The sequence below is a fragment of the Carcharodon carcharias genome, chromosome 14 (genome assembly GCF_017639515.1).
Source record: "Carcharodon carcharias isolate sCarCar2 chromosome 14, sCarCar2.pri, whole genome shotgun sequence".
NCBI classification, from domain to species: domain Eukaryota; kingdom Metazoa; phylum Chordata; class Chondrichthyes; order Lamniformes; family Lamnidae; genus Carcharodon; species Carcharodon carcharias.
Window position 1 is genome coordinate 142601438 of NC_054480.1, and position 20533 is coordinate 142621970.

The window sequence follows — 20533 nt, forward strand, 5'->3', positions numbered from 1 at the left end:
CCTTCCTTACCTGGTCTGGCCAACATGTGACTCCAGACCCACAGCAATGTGGCTGACTCTTAAATGCCCTAACAAGCCAGTCAGTTCAAGAGCAATATGGGATGGGCAACAAATGCTAGCCTTGCCAGCAACACTCTCATCCCATGATAGAATAAATAAAACTGCACATGGTTGGTCAAGTCCCATGTGGCCAAATTGTTTAAAACACTGGCTGACACAAAGAAGGGCCCAGGGCAGCAGTTGCCACTCTGGACCACAACAGTTGCAACTGAACCACCGCAGTGTCTGCAGCAGTGTCCCTGTGTAAATCAGCAGAGAGAGGAATAAAATGAGAGCAAATAAACTTAAAAAAAAGAGGCCAGCATTTACAGTCCACAGGCACATATTTAATCCCTATACATATATATATATATATATATATACACCTAAAAAAAATCCATGTATTTTAATTAGGACATCATTGTTTATTCACTGTATACAAAATTCAGTCATCCATGCAAAATTTCAAACAGCAGTCTTTCTGTAATGCTTCATAGCTCACTGTATTTATTAACACATGTACTAATATAACTGATCACCAGAAAGTTATAAAATACAATATCCATAAAATGACTAAAAAAGTAAAATAAAACTTCCAGTAATACCAACTGCTACATGGGTACTACACATACAGACTTGAAACACAAGGATACTGAGTGAGGAACAGGATTCCTTTAGGCACATATAATGGTAATTCCTGAATAAGAGGCTTCTTTTCAAAACTGTCTATTTGAGAAAATTAAAAAGATTTTAAATTGCCAAACTTTGACGACATATAAAGATCCAGTTCATATTCCACAATAATCTGCACTTATTATTCAATGTTATTCCAAAAGAGCTCACGAGGTCATTATTTTCTTTAAATAACATACTTGTAAACAAGGCCAATTTAAGAACTGTTTCTTCATTGCAAATCCCTTGTCACAACTTCTTTTCCTGATTACTCAGGATGGAAGCGGGGTGCATTTACCACAATAGATCAAGGACATCCCAGATCTGCCCTGAGTTGTGTGATCTCAGGGTAATGGGAACACTACTGCCTAGGGAGGTGGGGAGAAAAAAAAAAACAAACCTCAACTCGGATTCCTGCTCCTGACCATTATACACTTTTGAACATCGGGTGAGGACGTTATTGCATTGACAGACATTTGCTGCCCAGACACACACACACACAAAGTACCAAAGGCTGCATGTTAAATTGTACCCCAGCACAAGTGATCACTCTCATGAGACAAACAGGAAGAGGCAAAAATTAAGGGGGAACAAAAGAATAAAAGGTTGTCAAAATAATACAAACACACATTGAATACAATAACGTTGAATTTTAAAAATGTGCAATATGTTCTGGAAACCAGAGGAGCATCCCTTACAATAAATGTGTCTACCATTAAGATTCCTCCCAAGAGCCAATATATTTTCATAGGTCTCAATCATGCAGGAGTCATACCAGATAATTTCCCCCTGCCCACCTTAGTTGGAGAAAATTCAGAGAATGCTGAAAACCAGCCGGAGATGTGAAATATCAGGTCAGAATTGGCCTTCAGTTTAAAACGTTACAGATTTCACACATCACTGCAGCTGATTGAGAAGTTGAGTAATTTATCCCATCATTTGTGGAAATGGCAACTTACACAATTTAGGCAAAATTGGCTCAAACAATGCCTGTTTAATCTAAAATCCTAATGTTAGACCTTCACCTATGCCCCATGACTGGCTTCATTGTACTGGATATTTATCTTATTGTAAATAAATGGTGAGCTGCCCGCAGCTGTGGATGAAGATTATGAATTACAAACTGGAATGTTACAATTCTTACATTCTTAAATACTAACATCGCAATGTATGGCATTCCTCACACCTCATTAGCAACACCTACAAATAAAATACAAAGTACACTACAAATAGAAACTTCTTGGTTACTTTTCAGCTCCAGTTTCTCAGCTCCAAGCAGTACCACTTGAGTGGTAGGGTGGTGCAATCCAAGCAGCAAGCTTCTCCAATATCACTACGAATAGTGTGTGACCAAGCTACATTGTGTCTGTCATCTTAGTCAAAAAAAAGCTAGGCTTGTGGGCATCCCAGTCAGACAGGTGGACAATTACGTGATCCACCCTAAGAGAAAAAAAAGCTTTATCTCAAATGTATACGGTTGATTGATATGTCATGAGCTATCAGTTTAGTGGCACAAGAATCAATCTTTATACTGGAAAATAGCCCATGCTACTGCCAGTATCGCAAGCCTGCTGGGCACTGGGAACAATAGAACTTCTCTCGCTAAAGCAACACCAAGTCATAAGGCACCCTGATGACGGAGTGTTTCAAAACACTGAAAATGCTGTGCTATCGGGTATCTGCTCCCAATAGTAATGTGCATTGCTCAATGGGACTATAAAATAGTGACACTACGACTTTTGCTTAAAAAATAGCAACATTTTTTGAATTCATGAAATTGAATAAGCAATTTAAAAAGCTTCAATGAGGGCTGATTTATTAAAACGCAGTTGATAAACTAAAGGGTGAGATGAGAATTATGACGCCAGATAGATGAGCTTTATCGGCTGATCGGCCTTTTCTGCCCTGGCTGCACGTTCGAATGAATCAGATTCCACATCCTCTGACACTATTGTAATTATAAAACTGTTGTGCAGTAATTATGACCTTCTTTAGATGAATTTAACAAAACCACAGACAAGATAACAGCACCAGAGCACCACTGTTTGGTGCCCAAAATATCCAGATGCAGCAGGGACCACACCAACCATGGCACTGTAGCCATATTAAGATGAGGGAATGAAATTTCTCTTTCAAAACGGATATGTATCTGATTTTATTAAAGCTACATTCACAGAAAGTGGAGCATTTCAAAGGTGAGTATTTGTGATTTTGTTAGTGCGTCACTCCTCCACTTTTCATTAAAAGAGGAATTTCAGCCCATGATGCCAAAAAAAGGGTCATTCAATACATATTTTTATTTTCTTCCTTCCCTAGCTTCATACATGAAAGAATTTTGAAATCATAATAACATGAAATCTATAATACCTGCCACAATTCTATCGCAAAGTCCCACTGAATATGTCAAGACAGATAAAAATAACAGAATTGTGTCCACCATCAGCACCTGTACTAGTAATTTTAAAAAAAAACTTGAAGCTAACCAGGTAACTTGTCTTGTGACTTCTCAAGAATGATGTCCAGCTGCACAAGAATGAAAATATAAATCGGGAGGTGAGAATACAGCTGCCGGTGGAGTTTTTCTATTCAGAGTATTTTGTAAGATTGTGTTTTTTTTTTCCCTGGAGAATTGAAATAGAGGCATTTTTATGGATTACAGCATATACTAGAATTCCTGAAACACAACTTGAGGTGTGCGCATTAGTGCACGAGCTATTTATGATAAAATAGTCATTAGTGTAAATTTAAATCACTACCTTAAAAACATGCTTTTCACAAATATTTACATTACTTTTTAAAGTTATATTTATCATTTTTTTTCCCCAAACACACAGCTAGCAATTTTAGTAGAGTAGAACACTTTAAGATAAAGAATATGAATATTTTCCCTTTGGGTAACTGATCAACAGTTTACCATAAGCAAATTACTAGGAACAACTGTTCCAATTTCACACACTGAACAGGTACAAACGCACACACTCCACATTTGAATGGTGAAACTGCATGCATCAGCAACACGGCCCCCTGAGTAGAAACATTACAAAAATACCTTATATATAGGAGCACTTTAAGAAAGGCAGTATGCACACAACCCCATAGCTATATCATTTTTGCACACAGATGACTTGAACCGGGAACTCCAGTCAATCACCTTTCAATAAAACTCCAGTGAAAGCTTGGGCTATGCACTTTTCTTCACGTGTTTGCACAATTGCTGCCAATGATGTAAATAGCCCACAAGAGTAACCCGAAGGGTCTGAAGGTTCTGTGGGGAAACAGTTTGTAGCATTTGTTCTAGAATCATAACGGACAGTGTCATTTAGCCTTCTTTCTACCAATTTCATCATGAGCAAGTTTCCCAGAAAAAGTGGTCATAAGTTGGGAACTGTTCTCCAATGTACTGGGATACAAAACACTGCACTCAATCTGTAATCAAGTAATCTGAATAAAGATGCCCTACTTGGGTAATTATTTTCTAGCAAACCAGGTCACAGTGAAGTTAGTCCAGATGCAAGCCATTGTCACCATAGAGACCATGTTACAAGTTTGATTTCTCCATGCTAGTTTAAGACCTGGGTCATATTTTATCTTCAAAAGATTGATCACGTGTACAGCCACGTTTCAGATTGAGTAGTACAGTCTTTTGTAATCTTAAAATCTTACAGCAAAGTTAAACTGGGCTGTAAACCAGAAGATTTCCAACAGGCTGGTAGTAATCTCATAATCACATAGCTGTTGTGCCCAGTCTGGCCTACTCATCACGTAAGGATCATCATACCAGCAGTACAATTACTATACATTACTTGCATACAAAAAGTGCAGAAACAGATTTCAGCACTTTCACTGTACAAACAGCAGCACCCCCAACCAGAACAGAGAAATCGAAGAAGTTTCTGCAGGAGGTATACCAGTGTCCAGAATTGCAGTGCTATGTCTGTTTCTATGACATGCGGCAAGATCCTTTGTAGCCCTGAGACAGATCAATTAAATAGCTGCAAATCATTGTCACTGTAGGAATCCTGCAATTTACAGTAATTTAGTCCCTGAGTTAAACCCAATGAGAACTCTCTAGGGAAGGAAACTGTATGACCAAGTTAAACTGAGCTGTAAGATCACTGTGAACTGATGTGAGAAACCAAGCAAAGTTGATTCCTTATGGTTTTTAATTCATATTTGAACATAGTATTAAAGCTGTTATAAAACCTGAAAAGATGATTTTTTTTTTTAAACTCTCCCTGCTCCACTTAAAACTGCCCTGAAATGTGTTACATCATATTAACAGTGCAGCTTTTTGTGGCTGTTGAGTTTACTTGTAAAGCTATGGCTCGATCAGTCTCGGTCTGCGTGACTTTTCTTTGATTCCAGAAGTAGTTCTAAAATAGGTCAACTTTTGACTAGGTTGACTAAACAATGGTTGCACTTCAATGTACTCCAAAACCTGTCTGGAGTTACTGCAATAAGTTAGAATTTCAAAAGTAAAAATGGGCAACAGGTCCAACTAGGATGGATAATAATGGGCACAATTTTAAGGTTCACAGCTCACACTCTTTTACTCTCATACCAACCCAACAAAGAAGCTAGCTGCTGAATTTCAGTCGCTGGCTACAGTCACTATGTGTGCAAAAACAATGCATATGAAAGGCCTTCCCCCAACACTAGTCCACAAAGATCGAATGGTTCAAAAGCAAAGATCTACAAGCACAGTTCACACATGCTTGGAGGGTGGGTGCTAGACTCTCACGCTTAACAAGACTTTTGGTACAAACTGGGTTTTTTCCTCCGCCCTCCAGTCTAATTGAACACAGGACCAGCAGGATTAGGGGGAGGACTGGCAATGGAAGGGGATGCCAGGCTGTGGAAGGTGGGTGCCAGCATGTTGGGGGGTGATGCACTTCTGCTGTTTGGCTTGACGATCATGCTGGGTTTGAAGTCAGGGTGTCGGCGAGCATGCTTCATCAAGTGGTCGCTGCGCATGAACCTCTTCTCACACATTGGGCACCTGAATTTCTTCTCACCCGTATGGGTACGATAATGTCGAGCCAGCTCATCTGAACGGGCAAATTTCTTCAAACACTGCGGCCAGGTGCAAGGAAATGGTCGCTCCCCTGAAAGGCAAAATGGGGTTTTAAAAATTAGACAGTGATTGTGAGCTCCATTTAAACAAAAGCACGGGAATGATTTTAGTCTAATCTTGTTTCAACTCATGGATTTCATCGTCCTCTTCCTCCCCCATGTAGGTAGTTACCAATTATTGGGTGGAGTTCCAAGCTGCCTGCTGGTACTTTTCTCCCCAGTGTGTAAGCCTAAGTGCTAAATGAGGGTAAATTTAACCTAACTCAGGCAAGAAACCCACACAGATCAAGGGGAACATGAGTTTCACACTCTGCCCAATATTACTTTCTGCTGGAGGGTAAAACCGGGCAGAATATAAAGCCGGGTTTACACCCTATGCAATAAGTTTGCCACACGATGAGTTAGATTAAAATCACCCCCTTTCGTGTCAGTACACTACTTAAAAGGTAAAAGTCATGAATAAGCAAAATTCTGAGCTCTGGTGGACATGCACACATTTGCACAACCTTAGAGGTCTGTGCTGGAATTAGCTAATCTCAGCAAACAGTACAGTGTGTCTTAGACAGGGAACCTTGCTCCAAGCTATCCTAGTGCTAAAAGTACACTTGGTATTTTCCGTAATTTGTATCCTTTGAAAAAATTACTCTTAGCTATCAGGTTCCTTGAGTAATAACTTGATAGTGTTAATTAGAAGATAAAGATTGTGTTGATAGCATAACATTGACTCCTTCCTACATAAGAGAAATCCTCAACAGACTCAAATTTTGTAATACATTAGAAAGCTCAGGATGGAGGCCAATTACCTCTCATGTGACAGTATTTTATCAATTATTGTTAAGGGAAACAGGTGATGGGTATTTGAACACATAGGGGACAGCTGGGACACTGGACAAAGTCAACAAACTCTCTCGGCAAGGAAAGGATCCGTGACTTAGTTTTGACTTCACCAACCAGCTTGAATCTTGTTAAACATCACGCACAAAAACCTATTTCCATTTTACATGATCGTAAATTGGAATGCTCTCTCTTCACTTCAAACTCATTCCATCACAACTCGGTATGAAGTCTCTTGGGACGACATGCAGTCTACTATTAATTCAGTCAACTTTGAGCTAAAGAGAATCAGAATTTGAGTCAAGTAATAAGCACTGCAAGGCGGGAATTTAGCACGTAAAAAAATGACCTCCCTGATCATTTGAATTCATTAATGAACTGAAAGTAGACTGAACCAGGAAATAGATGCAATTGCCCTTCAAGACCACAGAGGGTTCAATAGCTCAAAAGCACCATCAGCTGCATGCCACAGTTCCCCCCCACCTCCCCCATCCCCCATGCTTTTCATCCATCTGTCTAGTTACAAACTAAAAGGACTGTTCATTCTAATCCATTACACCACCTAATCTCCAATAGAGCTCTCATTTCAATAGCATTTGAGCCTGGATTAAGGAACAGCTTGTTACAGAGTCACTGAAAACACTAAGACAAAGCCAGGTTAATGATACAAGGCACAAAAATTACCCCGCACTTGGTCTATGCAGCTGCTTGGGTAAAGGATGCTTTTAGGATGATAATGAACAGTAACAGCTATCACCCCTTCCCTTGTGTGGAGTTCTTTAGTAACAGGAGTGACTTGTTGCCAGTAGCTGTTGCGCCTATTTGTGCTTCTTTATTCTTTTTGCTTATCTGATAAACTGCTTTCCAAGAAAAATGTACACATCAATTTAAAAGCTGGAACTCATCTACCTAACATTTTTATTTTTAAAAAAAAGTTGCATTTTGAGGTCGTTTCCCCTTTAAGGGTTGCCAGCACTTCGGAGTTGCTGCAGCACCTGCTGGTTCTCATGTCTTCCCCAGCACACCTTGTTTTCACAGAGCACCAGGCCAGAACTCAAATGAGTCAAGCTTTCATTATAGAGAGAGGTCAGTTCAGGAGGGTTTAAACCACTGCAGTCCTGCTGCAAATGTGCTGGGACGATATCATCAGTCCCATGGTTTACCTCACCACCAGAGATAAGGTGCCAAGTTTCTTGGTTACAGATTAGTGAGGAGGTTTTCCTCAACACTGGGCTGTGTTGACCTTCTCAACAGAGATGGCCTGGCAGCTCAGAATAAAAATCTCAATGTTCAAGTGGACGCACAAGGAAAAAGTAAATTAGGTTCTTATCAGCAACTGTTTGTTAATTTAGTGCAGGGAAATCCACCCTGCAACATAAAAATGGGGGACATTCATAGTGCCACAGCTTAAAGTCACACCTAAAGTTTATAGCTAAATTATATTTTAAAAGAGTAGATCAGTATAATGCATTAGCAATGTTTATATATATCTATACTGAAGGTTACTAAATGGCCAATGAGGGGCTAATCAAGCATAATATGTAATTTTTTGAGAGAAAAGCTCATCAAGATAAACCAAAACTTTGGGTCAATACTCCCCTGATATGGAGATCTTGTGGTTCAGTGGGTCATATCCCTGCCTTTGAGCCAGAAGCTCCAGGTTCGAGTCCCACCCCAGGATTCGATGGCCAAGCAGGTTGATTATCAATCTCTAAATCCTTTCCAACACACACCACTGGCAGATGGTAAGAGCGGGAGAGATACCTAGTCAGCCATGTGGTAGGAAGAACGTTGGAACCTCTACTGTCACCAGCCATAGCTCAAGACTACAACATGCATGTATAAATGCATGTTGCCACAGCAACTCAGGCTCCAAGTGAACTGTAACACACCATCACTCCCCTAATGCCACAGTGAGTAAAACTATATGTAATAACACTAAGCCAGACAAACCAGGAATGTGATGAATTAACTGGACAATGATAGGAGCCCTATAACTGGTTCCAATGTCTTCAGTTGATAGAGAGGAAATCAGTGCATGTTCTCCACCCCAAATGCTATATCAATTGACCTCCCTGCGAGATGTTTGTGTGGGCGCATCAGGGGAGGATACCTACAACCTGGTATTTAGCTGACTGACACTCTCAAAACTGTGCCACAATACCAGGTACCATGCAAAGAAGAGGTGAGTGGTAAGGGATGGGAGAAACAAAATTACTGAGGGACAGGTTACATAAACCTGGCTTGTACTCCCTTGTGTGTAGGAGATTTGAGGTGTTTACAAGGCCAGAGTAGATACAAATAATCTATATCCTCTGATCGAGGAATGTTAAAATTAGAACAAGGGCACTCAGGAGGGAAATCAGGAAGCACTTGTTCTACACAAAAGGGAGCAGAAACTCAGAATTCACTCCCCCAAGTTGTGGGCATTAGGGCAATTGCTTTCAAGATGTAGATAGTTGATAGGCAAGAGTATCAAGGGATATGCGGCAACACCGTTAACATGGATTGGAGGGACAGATCAGCCATGATCTGATGTGTTTGCTATCGTTCAAAGGGACTGAGTAGCCTACTCCCATTCCTATGACTGGTCCTGACCCCAGACTTGCAAGTTGGGGAGTCAGCAGAATGGGCACAGAATAACAGCAGTGTAAAAACCACAGTAAGATGTCACAGTGGAAAAAAAATGAACGTCTTAGGAGATTAGTGGATTCATAAACCTTAGTGAGCAGAAGGGCCTTCCTCACTTGTATCAAACATTTTTGCAGAATAATTCTCTCAGCTCCAATCCAAACCCAGTTTATTTTTGTTTCACAAATGGGCGCAAACCTTCTGCTTGGAGGCAGGAGGTTCAGGCCAAGTGACCAAAACTAAATGCAATTTATTCCCCCCCCCTCTTAGGAATGCTGTGAAAAGATAGAAGCCCACAAACTATATAACATGAAGTAGAGTATGTAACTGTTTGAGAATCATGACCCTCAGGCAATTTGCCCGTGTCCATTTCAAAACCATGTCTCATCATCATAACTAAATCTGGACCAACATCAGGCTAATCTTCGTTTTGGATTTGGAAATAATAGCAATGAGATTTACTACCACAGCAGGAAGGACAAAAACTTGGATTGACTTCTTTGGTAAAATACTAATTAGAATAACTGAAGAGTTCAGGCCTATTGATGTACAGAACAGCCTGATAGTAGTTTGCTTTTGTAGCCATCCATGCAGCACTCAGGCATTCAAATAATTCTTTGATCCAGCTGACTAACTACATGTGCCACCTGTCCCTATTTTCTAGGCCCACTTGATTTATAAATAGTCTATCTGGCTTATTCAACTATAAACAGTTAAATAACAACAAATAATGGTAATACCTCCAGCTTCATTCCCCCCAAACCACCACCAATCCATCCATCCATTTGTCACTTAAGCGAAACATAAAAAGAGTAGATCATTCAGCTTCAGCTCTTCAAGCCTGCTCCGACATTCAATATGACCATGGCTGATCCTCTAACTGAACACCGTACTCCCTTGCTCTCCCCATAATCCTTGACACCTTTAGAGTCCAGAAATATAGTTCCTTTTAGATATATTCAGTGACTTAGCCCCCTTCTGTGGTAGAGAATTCCATAGGCTCACCACCCTTTCAGTGAAGAAGTTTCTCCTCATCCCAGTCCTAAATGGTCTATCCTGTATCCTGAGATTTTGACCCCTTGTCCTAGGCTCCCAACATAGCCAAAGGAAACATCATCCCTGCGTCCAGTCTGTTCAGCCCTGTCAGAATTTTATATATGTTTCAGTGAGATTCCCCTCTTTCTTCTAAACTCATGAATACAGGCCAAGTCGGCCCTCAAATGACAATCCTGCCATCCCAGGAATCAGTCTGGTGAACCTTCACTGCACTCCCTCTATGGTGAGTATCTCCTTTCTTCAGTAAGGAGACCAAATCTGTACACGGTACTCCAGGTGTGGTCTCACCACAGCCCTGTACAGCTGCAGTGAGACATTCTTGCTCCTATACTCAAATCCTCTTGCAATGAAGGTCAACATACCATTTGCCTTGTTAACTGCTTGCTGCACCTGCATGCTTGCTTTCAGTGATTGGTGTACAAGAACACTCAGGTCCCCTTGTACATCACCATTTAAATAATATCCTGCCATTCTGTATTTCCCTACTAAAGTGAATAACCTTCACACTTATCCACGCTATAATGCACCTGCCATGTATTTTCCCACTCACTCAACCTATCTAAATCACTTGAAGTCTCTTAACAACCTCATCGCTCATATCCTCACCAAGTTTTGCATAGTTAGCAAACTTGGAAATATTACATTCAGTTCCCTCATCCAAATCATTGCTATATAGTGTGAATAGCTGGGGCCCAAGTACTGATTCCTGCTGCACCCCACTAGTCACCACCTGCCACTCTGAAAAAGACCCATCTATTCCTATGGATCACTCTGCACAGAACAAGAACCACAAAATTGTTCTACTGCTCGTTATTGCAATGAAGTCTGTTTTAAATGCAAACTGTTTCACAGTTCATGCTCTTTTCAATAAGCTGGGAACTATTGGAAGGACCTTTACAGGCTGTGCACTACAAAATTTATTTTTTCTGCAAATACCCAGTATGAATTTGCAGCAAAAGTTATGAAGTGAATATACTGATTGTACATCTAATGGTTGGGTTTTTATTATTCTCCCTCTTTTCCTGAAGGCATAATGGTGAACCACACCATGGGCAACGTCCAGAACCTTATCCCATTAGGCCTTCTGATCCCAGTGAGCATTAGCAGCTGTTTGATCACATAGGGCTTTGAAGGTGAACCTGGTACTGTCCACACACAGACACACTTTCCAGGCGATACTGCTCCTTCATGGGGGTGCAGAAACTAGTGGTACCTCCTCTACTGAGATCAGTTAACTTGGCTCAAGCGCCAGGAATCAAAACCTGGGACCTCCTGTATGTAACTGAATTAATTTTTCACTCAATCTCCATTTACTACAATGAGAATGACACTTTGCCTCAAATTCTACACCTATTTATTTACTAGTTAACCTCCCCATTCAGGAGTGCTTGCTCTGGGCTGTGGAGGGGCAACTGGGAAATTGGATTTGGTATCCTACCAAAGAACTGACATGGACAAAATAGGTTGAATGGCCTCCAGTTTCATTGAACCTTGTATGGATAATTCTCCCAAGCCACATTCTACTGCTAGTTAGTAGGTCAATCAGAAAATGCACTCCAAATCGCAACACAGATTAATAGGTTCAAAGCAAAATGCTGGCAATCCAAAACAGAAACAGAAAATGCTGGAAAAACCCAGCAATCCGTGGAGAGAGAAACAGACAATTTAATTGGATTAATAAAGTCCCTTGAAAGCAGCAACCGGCTCACTGGAACATACAAAGCCATTCGATCCCTCAAGCCTGCTCCGCCATTCAGTAAGATCATGGCTGATCAACTGGTCCTTTATGCTGGACTTTGCCCCGTTAATAACTTCAAAAAAAAACAGAATGGCCTATGAATTTGAAAATCCGTACAATATTTCAATAATCATTTGACCTATCCAATTGTGTGTTTGGCCAAACAATTCCAAATCGCCTTGTCCCCTCAAAAGCAGGATGCGCCCTTGACAGCAGGGCCACTATAAATCATACAGCTGGTAGGAACTTCATTCGGTTGCATCGCATCTTCCCAGTGAGGGAACCTCCTGAATGGGGAGGTTAACTCGTAAATAAATAGGCGTAGAATTTGAGGCCAAGTGTCATTCTCATTGCAGTAAATGGAGATTGAGGGAAACATTAATTCAGTTACATACAGGAGGTCCCAGGTTTTGATTCCTGGCGCTTGAGCCAAGTTAACTGATCTCAGTCGGGGAGGTACCACTAGTTTCTGCACCCCCATGAAGGAGCAGTATATGGACCTGCGTTGAGATAGCGTGCGAGCTGATACTCACTCACCCCGATGATCAGCCGCTGGCTCAGGCGCAACTGAAATTAACACGTGGGTCAAGACAAACCCGGCCCCGCCCCCTTCCCCCACTGATTGGCTCACGACACACCAACCGCGCCCTAGCTTGCTCACCATTGGCTGAGAGTTGGAACCCCGCCCCCCCTCCTCCTCCTCCTCCTCCTCCTCCTCCGTGGGTGCTGCAGTTCCCGATACAGATCGCAGCCTTTTAACTTCCAGCCATCCAGATTCTGAACGTATTTCACCATTTTACTGCATTCATCATTTTACATTGAAAGGATGTCAAAGCTTTTCTGCCCAATTTTCTCTCCAGCAAGCAAACAGGCGACTACATTTGCGCAGACACATGTATAGAGTATGTACGTGTATTTCTCCGAAAAAAAATTCACACAGTCTGAATCCAGAGGTCTTGCTTGATTAGTTAGAATTACCCATCACATGTTAGGTTTCCAGTGTCAAAGACGACGGACATTGCTTCCAAGTGTGTGCCTGATAATGGACCAAATTGTCAGGAATTTGCCATTTTAAAAAAAAAATGCCAAAATCCATTGACTCATCGCATATTACTGTACAGTGTGCAGGGAATTCCGGTCTATCCCTATTATGGGCATTTTCCCCCTATTTTCAAAAGAGAAACGCGTGCTCTGCCCACCCCGGCTCTGGAGACTGAAGAGGCGGCGGGGAGGGCGATGCTGGCAGCCTGCCAGAGTCAGGATGCTGGGCTCAGAGCCTCTCTATCCAACCAAACAGCACTCCCCCACCCCCACCCCCACCCCCATCATCATCATTAAAAAAAAAAACCCCTCCGCCAAGGACACACGCTGCAAAAGGCTGGGAAAATGACGCAAGCCACGGACAGTCTTTAACACGAGACACGGGCTGGGGAGTCCGCAAATGTGGCGGAGGAAAGGTTTCACCCGGCCTGGCTCGACTGCCTCCTGGATTAGAAGCAGCTCATCCCCCCCCCCCCCCACCCACCCCCCCGGGGGGGGGGGGAGAAGAGAGAGAGAGAGAGAGAGAGAGAGAGAGAAGGTCACTGGCCGCTAAGTGCCATGTGGCAAGGAATTGCCACCTCATTCGTAACCAGCACCAACGCCCCCTCGATGCTACAGAGGTGACCGCCCCCTTCCCCACTACCGATTTGGAGCTAAATGGCTGTAATTGTCACAAAGTTTGGCCGGTTCAGTAACAGGGTTTAGTGTCGTCTACCCTCCCCCACCACCCCCCACCCCCCCCCCCCCCCCCCCCCCGCCCCCCACCCCCCACTCCTGCTCAATTTCAAGACGGTCTGAACGAGCTCAAGGGGAGGAGGAAAGGTACGTACACCACGACTGGGATTCTGACAGTATCAGATCTCTAATCCTGTTATATCAGCACTTGCGTGATCCCCGAACGCTCGGCGGGTCCTCCCACCCGGCCAGACCATGTCACCCACAGCAGCTCGGACAGGTCAGTGTTGTCCCGAGTTGTAACCAGGCAAGTTGGGACATGTAGGGAGGGCCCCGCAGAAACTTAACCCGTGAGACCTCCCTTACCCACCCCACCCCCCCCCCCCCCCCCCCCCCCGCGCATACACACCCCCCCCCCCCAGAACTACCACCACCACCCCCCCCACACACACAACCACCCCCCCCCCAGAACCACCACTAACCCCCCCCCCACACACACAACCACCCCCACCCCCACCCCCAGAACCACCACCACCCCCCCCACACAGAACCACCCCCCCCAGAACTACCACTAACCCCCCCCACACACACAACCACCCCCACCCCCAGAACCACCACCACCCCCCCCACACAGAACCACCCCCCCCAGAACCACCCCCCCCCCCCCCCCGCGCATACACACCCCCCCCCCAGAACTACCACCACCACCCCCCCCACACACACAACCACCCCCCCCGGAACCACCACTAACCCCCCCCCACACACACAACCACCCCCCCCGGAACCACCACTAACCCCCCCCAGAACCACCACCACTAACCCCCCCCACACAGAACCTCCACCCCGCACACCCCCACACACACAACCACCCCCCCCCAGAACCACCACTAACCCCCCCCACACACACAACCACCCCCCCCCCCAGAACCACCACTAACCCCCCCCCCACACACACAACCACCCCCACCCCCAGAACCACCACCACCCCCCCCACACAGAACCACCCCCCCCAGAACCACCACCACCCCCCCCCACACACACACACAACCACCCCCCATCCAGAACCACCACCACCCCCCCCCACACAGAACCACCCCCCCCAGAACCACCACTAACCCCCCCCCACACACACAACCACCCCCCCATCCAGAACCACCACCACCCCCCCCCACACAGAACCACCCCCCCCAGAACCACCACTAACCCCCCCCCACACACACAACCACCCCCCCATCCAGAACCACCACTAACCCCCCCCACACAGAACCACCAACCCGCACACCCCCACACACACAACCACCCCCCCATCCAGAACCACCACCACCACCCCCCCCCACACAGAACCACCCCCCCCAGAACCACCACTAACCCCCCCCACACACACAACCACCCCCCCCATCCAGAACCACCACCACCCCCCCCACACAGAACCACCCCCCCCCAGAACCACCACTAACCCCCCCCACACACACAACCACCCCCACCCCCAGAACCACCACCACCACCCCCCCCCACACAGAACCACCCCCCCCAGAACCACCACTAACCCCCCCCAGAACCACCACCACCCCCCCCACACAGAACCACCCCCCCCAGAACCACCACTAACCCCCCCACACACACACAACCACCCCCCATCCAGAACCACCACCACCACCCCCCCCCCCACACAGAACCACCCCCCATCCAGAACCACCACCACCACCCCCCCCCACACAGAACCACCCCCCCCAGAACCACCACTAACCCCCCCCACACAGAACCACCCCCACCCCCAGAACCACCACTAACCCCCCCACACACACAACCACCACGCCCCCCGAACCACCACCACTAACCCCCCCCCCCACACAGAACCTCCACCCCGAACCACCACTAACCCCCCCCACACACACAACCACCACGCCCCCCGAACCACCACCACTAACCCCCCCCCACACAGAACCTCCACCCCGAACCACCACTAACCCCCCCCACACACACAACCACCCCCCCCCAGAACCACCACTAACCCCCCCCACACACACAACCACCCCCCCCCCAGAACCACCACTAACCCCCCCCCCCACACACACAACCACCCCCACCCCCAGAACCACCACCACCCCTCCCACACAGAACCACCCCCCCCAGAACCACCACCACCCCCCCCCACACACACACACAACCACCCCCCATCCAGAACCACCACCACCCCCCCCCACACAGAACCACCCCCCCCAGAACCACCACTAACCCCCCCCCACACACACAACCACCCCCCCATCCAGAACCACCACCACCCCCCCCCACACAGAACCACCCCCCCCAGAACCACCACTAACCCCCCCCCACACACACAACCACCCCCCCATCCAGAACCACCACTAACCCCCCCCACACAGAACCACCAACCCGCACACCCCCACACACACAACCACCCCCCCATCCAGAACCACCACCACCACCCCCCCCCACACAGAACCACCCCCCCCAGAACCACCACTAACCCCCCCCACACACACAACCACCCCCCCCATCCAGAACCACCACCACCCCCCCCACACAGAACCACCCCCCCCCAGAACCACCACTAACCCCCCCCACACACACAACCACCCCCACCCCCAGAACCACCACCACCACCCCCCCCCACACAGAACCACCCCCCCCAGAACCACCACTAACCCCCCCCAGAACCACCACCACCCCCCCCACACAGAACCACCCCCCCCAGAACCACCACTAACCCCCCCACACACACACAACCACCCCCCATCCAGAACCACCACCACCACCCCCCCCCACACAGAACCACCCCCCCCAGAACCACCACTAACCCCCCCCACACAGAACCACCCCCACCCCCAGAACCACCACTAACCCCCCCCACACACACAACCACCACGCCCCCCGAACCACCACCACTAACCCCCCCCCACACAGAACCTCCACCCCGAACCACCACTACCCCCCCCCCCACAGAACCCCCACCCCGCACTCGCCCACATACACAACCACCCCCACCCCCAGAACCACCACTAACCCCCCCCCACACAGAACCACCAACCCGCACACCCCCCCCAGAACCACCACTAACCCCCCCACACACACAACCACCCCCCCCCCGAACCACCACTAACCCCCCCCCACACAGAACCACCAACCCGCACACCCCCCCCCCCCCCCCCCCCCCACAGAACCACCCCCGCCCCCCACCACCCAGAGAACCACCCCCTTCGGACACAGAACCACCCCGCACCCCCCACCCCCTTCGGACACAGAACCACGCCCCTGCCCCCCCCCCCCCCCCCCCGCCGAACCACCACCCCGCCCCCCCCCACCCAGAGAACCCCGCAACCCCCCCGGACACAGAACCGCCACCCCGCCCCCCCCCCACCCCCTTCGGACACAGAACCACCCCGCCCCCCCACCCCCTTCGGACACAGAACCACGCCCCTCCCCCCCCGCCGAACCACCACCCCGCCCCCCCCCCCCACCCAGAGAACCCCGCAACCCCCCCCGGACACAGAACCGCCACCCCGCCCCCCCCCCCCCACCCCCTTCGGATACAGAACCGCCACCCCGCCCCCCCCCCCACCCCCTTCGGATACAGAACCGCCACCCCGCCCCCCCCCCACCCCCTTCGGACACAGAACCACCCCGCACCCCCCACCCCCTTCGGACACAGAACCACCCCGCCCCCCCCCCCCACCCCCTTCGGACACAGAACGGCCACCCCGCCCCCCCCCCGCCGAACCACCACCCCGCCCCCCCCCCCCCGCCGAACCACCACCCCGCCCCCCCCCCCCGCCGAACCACCACCCCGCCCCCCCCCCACCCAGAGAACCCCGCAACCCCCCGGACACAGAACCGCCACCCCGCCCCCCCCCCCCACCCACTTCGGACACAGAACGGCCACCCCGCCCCCCCCCCCCACCCACTTCGGACACAGAACGGCCACCCCGCCCCCCCCCCCCACCCACCCACTTCGGACACAGAACCGCCACCCCGCCCCCCCCCCCACCCACTTCGGACACAGAACGGCCACCCCGCCCCCCCCCCCCACCCACTTCGGACACAGAACGGCCACCCCGCCCCCCCACCCCCACCCCCTTCGGACACAGAACCGCCACCCCGCCCCCCCCACCCCCTTCGGACACAGAACCACCCCGCCCCCCCCCCTTCGGACACAGAACCACCCCGCCCCCCCCCCCCCTTCGGACACAGAACCACCCCGCCCCCCCCCACCCGGGGACACAGAACCACCCCGCCCCCCCACCCCCTTCGGACACAGAACCACCCCGCCCCCCCCCCCCTTCGGACACAGAACCACCCCGCCCCCCCCCCACCCGGGGACACAGAACCACCCCGCCCCCCCACCCCCTTCGGACACAGAAACACCCCGCCCCCCCCCACCCCCTTCGGACACAGAACCGCCACCCCGCCCCCCCCCACCCCCTTCGGACACAGAACGGCCACCCCGCCCCCCCACCCCACCCCCTTCGGACACAGAACGGCCACCCCGCCCCCCCACCCCCACCCCCTTCGGACACAGAACGGCCACCCCGCCCCCCCACCCCCACCCCCTTCGGACACAGAACGGCCACCCCGCCCCCCCCCCCCCCCCTCCGGGCCACAGAAACCACTCCTAAATATCACTTCCCCTTTCGCTCGGCAACAAACGTCAAATTGAATCGACTTTAATAAATACAACATCTACCGTTTAATGGCCAGAGCCTCTCATTGTCCAGCCCTACCCCTCCCCTCCCTTCCCCTTCTCGGAATTACAGCAGAATGTATGTCCCTTTTTCACAGATTTGGCAAGGTACGGATTAAAGTACAAAAAAACAAAAATCACACTAAACGGTTTCGGAGGGAGGGAAGAAAGAAAACTGCCGTGTGTTTAAAAACCGGGTGGGTTTTGCTGTAGGAAACCTCCAAGGGGCAGCTGATCGCCGTGAAGTTGGCTCCTAGTTTTAACACTATCAAAGCAGCGCGGTAACCAAAGACTAACCCAATGCCCCAATGTGGATAAGAACAAAGAAAATCTGAAACAGGGTCATCAAGGTGCAAAATGAAACGTGGCGACAAGTTTGGGTCTGAAAGATCAGGAGGAGTAAAAGTCCCCCCACTCCCCCCCCCACCTCCCCAGGGGGGGGGGGGGGGGGAGAAGGGGGGGGGGAGGGGGGAGGAGGGAGGAGGGGGGGTGGGTTTTCTACCTGTGTGAGTCCTCATGTGTGCTTTCAGGTGGGAAGATTTGCCGTAGACTTTGTCGCAGCCGGCGTGGTAGCACTGGTGCTTCTTCGCCGCGCACTGGTGGTCCGCCCGCCTGCTTTTCCGCTTCTCCGGCGTGGCGTCGGCCGTGCCCAGGGTCGGGGTGCCGGGACCCTCGGACAGGGTGGCGTAGCCGCTCTCCAGGCTCGAGTTGCTGCTCTCCGAGTTGGAGGACATGGGCCGGCATTTCTGCAGGTCGGTCAGAATGCTCGCCACCAGCAGCAGGTTGCCCCCTCCTCCTCCTCCTCCTCCTCCTCTGCCTCCACCGCCTCCTCCTGCTACTCCTACTCCTCCGCCGCCGCCTCCTCCTCCTCCTCCTCCTCCTCCTCCGTCTTTCAGCGTGTCGCTCACCTCTTTGTCCTCGCTGGAAGTGACCTCGGAACTTTCCTCCTCTTCTTCCTCCTCCTCCTCCTCCTCCTTCACCGGCGAGCGGTGCACCACCGCCCCGCTGGAGATGGACATCAGACACTCGGCGGCGAAGTAGTCGCGACAGGCGAACGCAGACATGGCCGGGGATGCAGTCTCTCCTCTCGTGGGGTGGCTGGGTGTATAGTTGGGATCTTCCTTTTTCCTTCCCCCCCCACCACCACCACCTTTTTTTTTTAAAAAAAAAGGGATCTGGCCGGCGGCACTGGGTTAGGAAAATTTGTAGCCTCCCGGTCGGTGGGGCAGGAGCCGGTGAACTGAGCCCCGATGCTTTGTCTGGGAAGAGGAGGGAGGGAGGTGGGGGGGGAAGACGTGCTCCACGCCTCCTCCGAATGGGCTGTGACGCTGCCGGGCGGATCCCAGGCTCAGAGCCACTGGGGTGACGCGCGTTTATTGACGGTGGAAACCCCTGTCTCCGGAGAGAGAGAGAGAAACACGACGCAAGAGAGAAATGTATCTCTCTTTCTCTTTTTTTTCCCCCTCCCCAAGGAAAGTTTGGCAGCTTCCCAAGTCTCAGAATCCTGCCGCCCCTCCCAAGAAGTGCGTAAGACTGAAGCCGCCTGGTTGTGTCGTCTAATTTCCCTTCCCAAACCAGTCTTTCGTATAAAATTTGCAGATGACCGACCCCCTTCAATCTGGGCAGGGGTGGTTGCAACCACAGGAGTCTTGACTTTAGAGAGAGTGGGCGGAACCCTTAAGATCATGAGATTCGCCAGAGAGAAGTACAGAATGGAAATTTTTTTTATTGGGCGGTGGGGGCGGTGGGGTGGGGGGGGAGGAGGACCTACTTGCTAATCAATTTCGAAGCATCGCATCGACATTGCAACGCGGAAACTGTGCGTTTAGCCCAGCCCAGTCAATGTTCAGATGAGGAACGTCCCTAATGCTAAATGCCCCCGGTCTGCCTGGGGGAGAGGGGGGTGGGGTTGCAAACTGAAAGACATCTGCAAGGGACAGTTAGACTAAACATGTTATTATTTGGATTATACAGCATAGAGACAGGCCATTCGGCCCAAAGGATCGTATCTAGAGTGCTCTCCCCTCCTCCTTTAACCCAATTAGCATACCCTTCCTTACCCGCCCCCTCTTTAT

General features: G+C 49.6%; 1 protein-coding gene across 1 annotated transcript; it reads right to left on the reverse strand.

Annotated features, from left to right (window-relative positions):
* Positions 1-443: 443 nt before the first annotated feature.
* zgc:153115 (uncharacterized protein LOC768186 homolog) lies at positions 444-19870 on the reverse strand. The gene is made up of 3 exons (XM_041204325.1): positions 19346-19870; positions 18961-19249; positions 444-5816 (listed from the first exon to the last, which is right to left on the reverse strand). The coding sequence occupies exons 1-3, from the start codon at positions 19520-19522 to the stop codon at positions 5503-5505; spliced, it is 780 nt and encodes a 259-aa protein (XP_041060259.1). The 5' UTR covers positions 19523-19870; the 3' UTR covers positions 444-5502.
* Between the last annotated feature and the right edge of the window lie 663 nt (positions 19871-20533).